General features: G+C 32.3%; 1 protein-coding gene across 3 annotated transcripts in view; it reads right to left on the bottom strand.

Annotated features, from left to right (window-relative positions):
- Positions 1 to 683: 683 nt before the first annotated feature.
- Positions 684 to 6,171, bottom strand: part of LOC132284018 (UPF0481 protein At3g47200-like) — a 74,423-nt gene continuing 68,935 nt past the window's right edge. Inside the window, exon 2 of one of the 3 annotated variants that reach the window (XR_009472188.1) lies at positions 684 to 1,236. Coding sequence is in view for 2 of the 3 variants with exons in the window: in XM_059786078.1 (XP_059642061.1) it covers positions 3,382 to 4,674 (1,293 nt within the window). In the remaining variant the exon portion in view is untranslated. Of the gene's footprint in view, positions 1,237 to 3,207; positions 4,697 to 6,171 lie in introns of those variants that run through there. The other 2 variants (XM_059786078.1, XM_059786079.1) reach the window with 2 other exon arrangements.

Raw genomic sequence — 6,171 nt, 5'->3', positions numbered from 1 at the left:
GATATTATAGCTTGCAGTTGCAAGGAGAGAGGGCAAGTCACAGTGTTTTTTCAGAAATTAGGGCAAGTTCACAGTTTAGAACGAGAATAGAGATGGAGGCAAGTTCACATTTAGGGCAATGTTCCACCGATTCTTAAATATGTGTTCTCAAAATTCCTGCACTTTGGGCTGTTGTTCTCCTTTCTACAGTGAATAGTGGGCCGCCAATATTTTGGGTACACTTTGGAACACCAATTTTTTGTTTCGAAAATTGGCCCATTCTATGAAATTGTTCTTGCGCTGTTCAATACAATACAGCCCATCTCCAAACAAGTTGGTGTCCTCAATAGTGTCCATTTGCACGGTAGGGAACAACCCATCACAACATAGAGCATCCCCCAAACAGTCCTTAAAGGTACAAGATTTTGAACCAGTTAATCTGGAAATTTAGTAACATTCCTAAATATAAGAAAATAATAATAGGTCTATAGTCGAATTTTTTATCCTATTCGGTTTTATTTATTTATTTGGGTACCATATTTTACTAACCAGTCCTATTATGCATTAATATTGTATCCTTTAGTTTTAATATTTGCACCTATATGAGATGAGGCTTGATTATATATGGTAGTAATAAAATGGAAACAACCAACAAATATATTTTGATTATAATTGAGAGGAATTGAAACACAATTATTCTCCATTTACTTTTCTCCATAATTATTCTGTTAAAATAGCATAATATATATTTTCTCACAAATCAACCGTACGAAACTTTGCAAACTTGGATAAAAATGTCGATCTGATTTTTAATGGAAATTAGAAACCGCCACTAAAGAAAGAAACTGCAACTGAGAGAGAGATTGAGATATCAATAATTAACAGTAAAGTGGCAGAAAAATGAGTGGTCTCGAGGAATTAAGAAATTGACCAAACAAGCTTATATATGAACCATCCTTCATGACGCGGTGTTTAAACAGTTTCCTTCTTCATCGGCATTGGTGGCTGAGGCCATTTCCTTTTGCCTTGTAGTCTTTTGGGCTCGCTCTCTTGGTTACCAGCACGTGTGCTTTAAATCTGATGCGAAACTGAATGTGAATGCTTTAGAGTCCAGCTGAAATTAACTCAGTCAGCAATAAAGTTGCCTACATTCTCTCATAGTAGTGTCTCTCTCGGCGATTTCGTAATCGGGTAGCTCATGCCTTGCTGGATTTTTGTGTGATCCCATGAAATCTGATTGGGTGCTAACATCTATTACTGCCATAAAAAAATAATAATAAATAAATAAAAACCTTATATATGAACGGTTTACCTAATCATCATCACCACATCACTGACCTGAAACATTGGTCCACCACTTAAATTTTTAATTTTAATATATATATTTCTTTGTACATGTATTTTTCATTAATTCTAAGGTTACTCATCTCAAAATTCTCAATGCATGTAATAGGATTGTAACTTCAGCGAATTGGAGATAAAACTCAAGTCTAATATGACATAAATTGTGTAATTCTAGTCTAATCCGGCCTAACTCAACCTCTAACCTTAATTATTCAACTCGAGCTCAACCCTTCTTTAAATTTTTAAATTCAGGTTGAGATTTTGAGATAGAAAGTTGAGTTAATTAGAGTTATTCATGATTGACCAATCTTCTCGCAGAAAATTTAATGTGATCTTGAGTTACCTTGATATTAGAATAATCTTAAATAAAAAAAAATAAAAAAATAAAATAAAATAAAAAAATCGTAATTTTTTAAGCCCAACCCTAATTAAGTTCATATTAATATCAATTATAATTGTAAAAATAATTATATAAATAATTTTAAGAATTTGGGTTCAGGTTGGGCTTGGGTTGATGACACCAATCTTAATTATAAAAATAATTATCTAAACCCGTGAAAAATCGAATTGGGCTTTAATTAGATTCAAATTGGCAGGCTCAAGTTGGACCCCTAACATAAATAATCGTTCTACAAATCTACGTTTTCTTCTCTCCAAGAGTATGAAGTGTGGAAGAGTTTTTTCTTTTTCTTTTCCAAAAAGTTAATCAAAGTATATTGATGTATAAAAGTACAAAGGCCCATAAGTGTATGGTATAAGTCATTGGTCCAATGAAGCCCAACCCACAAGGAAGACTATATATTTCCACCCGTACAAACAAAGCCCAGTCTATATATTAAGAACAGACAAGCCCAATCTATCATAGAACAGATTTACCAAGCTCATAACAGAGCCTTTTTTTGAATTGTTTTTCAACAGCTTAAAAGTTCGCTTTTAATGATTACCACTTTCGCCTGGTAAAACTTTTGAATGAAAGTTGAATTTAGAATTTTTAAAACTTTATTATAAGTAGAGGTTGTATATTTTAGGTAATTATTTTGACAATTTTTTTTTACTTTCTTACAAAAAAAAATTTAGCCACTTTTTTATAAAGTTCTATTATCAAATTTGGTACCTTTATATTAAGAGATATTATTGTAAAACTAGCAATACAAGTGTTTTTTTTAAAAATATATTATTACCAAATAAATTTAAAAATAATTTCATTAAAAAAAAAAACAATTAATATGTTTTTCATCAATAACAATTTTTTAATAGCACTATGACAGAAGTTTTTTTTTTTTTTTTTTTTTTTTTTTTTTTTTTTTTTTTTGGGATTGGTAACCTGAATTTTCTTCCCAAACGAACATATTGCCCAAAAAGAAAAATATCAGCATTTTTCTTCAAACTAAACTTTGGTTTGCTTATAGGATCGTTTCAACAATTTACAATTATTGCTATTTTTTAGTACAATGTGACAAATTTTAAATTCTCGAGCGCTAGATTTTATTCCGTTCACATATTTTAGGAAGGAAGTAATAAAGAAAAGAGAATAAAAAATTATAGAAACAGTTATTTCATATTTCCCTAAAATATGATAAGAAATAAAAAGTTTTAAAAAAACTCTGAAATAAGCTGAAAAGAAACGACATATAAAATCAAACTTTTAATAGTAACTTACATCAAACTTAAAATGGTTGGGACATGCCAATCAAGCTAAGCCTTGGATAATAACATAAAATTAAATTAAATATTTAACTCTTCCTGTGCCTCACATTTTCGTATTCCTGCCTATTTTCTACAATAATAAAAAAGGAAAAATTCTGATATTGCCAATTTTGGAAATTACATAATCTCTTAAAACCATAAACCTGAGAAACAAATACAATTGATAATAGAAGTGTAAAAAAACAAACTAAAGGGATACACCAATAATGCATAATAGATCGAAGTACATGGATGTTGAAAACTACATAATCTTTTAGAACCGGTAATGGAAAAATAAGTACAATTAATGCATCATACAAGTAGACGAACTAAAGGGATACCATGCATAATAGAAGTACACAAGCACTGAAACTAAAGGGAGACTAGAGAACAGATAGCTTGAATAAGAGTAAGTCCGAGCAGGATAACTGCAGCAATGGTAGAAGCCGTTCTCCACGGAGTGCTGAAATAATCACGTTTTAACGTTGCCCCCCACTTGTGCCAAGAAACATTGCAATATGTATTAATTTTTTCACATACATCATAAAAGTAGTAGTTCTCATGACACAACGTCACTTCTGTGGTGAGACCATTAAAAAGACCGGCCACTGTAGCACTATCACTTAGATAGCTCTTAACAACTCCATTTTGGATAAGTAAATCCGCATCTTTAGCAGTGTCAATTAGGTTATCCATGAAAAAAATATAATCCACTATGTAACTATCATACAGATAATGACATTGCTCCAGTGCAACGAGGTTTCGAAGTAGAGATTCTGTCCAATCGCATAAGGTCAAGTGGGGGATTTCTAGCCGTTCCATGGTATGTTTTATGTCAAGCAAGTGATTGCTTTTGGCCTTCTTAAACTTCATGCCGGCCTCATGTAGCTTTGTTGCATTGTGTATAGCCATAAAATTGACACTAAATGGGGTTGCTGATCTGGGAGTTGATGGTAAGTGACATGACCTTAACAAATCAACAAAATGTTTTACAGTACTGAAACTTGAGATTGATTTTTTGACGTCTCCGACTAGCATAAGATCTTTCAAATAACCTCGAACAAGTTGGAGGAAGGAATGGTGTTTCCGGAAGATAGGGGAAGCTAGGTTGAATAGACCTTCAAGTACAAAGAATGGAAGCTGATTTTCAAGTAAGATCAAGTCGGTACGTATGGCACTTACAAAAATTGGCTTACCCAAGTAATCAGTTTGTTCGTCCGGCATAAATTCGTTCCTCCAAACGTTCTCAATGATGAAACTGCTGTCCAAAAGAACCATCGTCACAAATTCATCACTGCTAAGCTTAATGCTTTCTGCATAATAATTTCGAGCCTCCTCTTCCCACGCCTTTATCGCTCCTATACAACTCTCTAAACTCAACCCAGCATGATCGAGGAATGGCTGCAGGTATCTCAATTTATTCTCTTCCATGGCTTGTAAGTCTTCTTTGCCGTGATGAAAAGGGCCAATGGAAACTACTTGAGGTGTGTAAGCCTTTTCATTTGTATCACGAACTCTCTTGGGAACTCTGTAGATGCTACAATCAGGTGATATAGGAGACACTTTATCTATCTTTTCTCTAATTGAACTTACCAATGGAATATCAACTGACATATGGTCTTCTGATATCTCAATTTCATGGATTTCTGTGACAATTCTTTCCATCCTAGCTCGTGTTGTCCTGCAACTACAAGGCTGTAATTAAGCGCATTGTTTTTTATCATCCATTTGGTGACATATGGAGAGACAGACTACAAAATATTGTTTTTTATTTTTATTTTTTATCCAAATTTAATTTGTTCAAAACTTTTGGTGATACGAGAATTTTTTTTTTTTTTTAAGGAGCTGATATTTGTCCTCCAACAATCTCCTCTAATACTCCAACTTCTTTTCTTAATAAAATAAAAGACTAAATTGTCCTCCCTAATTTTTGCAACCACTAATGGCCTTTTTCCTTTATTTCCTTTTGTGATATGTTCTATTTTCCTCTTTCAAACCTTGCAACTAAATATAATGAAATTAAACGAACTCACTGCACTGAACTCCCTATTGATCTTGACACTACACTTGAGACAGTATGCCGACTAAACGTAGGAGGAAGCTGCATCTCCCTGATCAACAATTCGGGTATGTTTTGATGCAGGGACGACCACAACAACTATGCCTTACAAGAAGGGGCACTCCCCTTTAATTTAACTATGGCTATCAAATACTACAAGATTTTTGCTTATATTGCATCGGAGGAGGTCTGTCACTGTCGGACCGCCAGGTCCATGCGTGACAATAAAAATGTAGTGTGTTGGATTTTTAATTAATTAATTATTTATTTGTTTCTTGGGTATTATTTTATTTTACGTGGGACCAATACATTTTATTGCATTATTTATTTGATGTGTGCCATTAAGGTATTATATATATATATATATATATATATATATATATATATATATAAATATGTATGTTGTGACGAGGTAGTTGGAGAAAATATTTGTTGGGACAAGGTGGGCATTGTTTTAATGATTGGAGGGCATTTTGGTAGTTTGATTTGTTTTGGCCCCATCTATTACCATACCATATACAAACATAATAGTGGACTACAAGTCACCGGCCATGACATATTACTAATTATTCTCTAATACATGCATCCTCAAGTGAGGATAGTCATATTTGATATCTTATACTTATGTTTCTTCATGTATTTGATATTTTTATAAGGTTGTGCTTTCTTCGATGAATTATTCTTCTTCATCTTCAAGTGAGTTCAAGACACAACATTTTAGAAGAAGTTGGTCTTTAATTTCTTCAATGAATTATGGTTTTCCATATATAGTTGAAAATATGTAACTAACATTAGTACGTATAAGATGTAAACATTGATTCAATCTATCTTCGAGATTAGGTTTCATTGTATTGTAGCAACAGAATGGTAAACAATCAAGAATAAAATATGAGTAAAATTGACAAGGATTAAGAATTGGAACACCGCATATGTTTTATTAGAAACATGTATTAATCGAAATGAAATCAACGTATAATTTTCTTCATAATTATTTCGTTAAAATAGTAAAATATTCTCTGACAAATCAACCAAATGAGACTATTCAAACATAGATCAAAATGTAATGTGATTTTTAATGGAAATTTGAAAAACAACTGGAGTAC

Source organism: Cornus florida, unplaced genomic scaffold, assembly GCF_030987335.1.
Source record: "Cornus florida cultivar Cherokee Brave unplaced genomic scaffold, ASM3098733v1 CherokeeBrave_3.0.0_Hap2_Chr11, whole genome shotgun sequence".
Taxonomy (NCBI): Eukaryota; Viridiplantae; Streptophyta; class Magnoliopsida; order Cornales; family Cornaceae; genus Cornus; species Cornus florida.
Note: the sequence above shows the minus strand (reverse complement) of the source record. Positions and strands in the feature narration are given on the sequence as shown.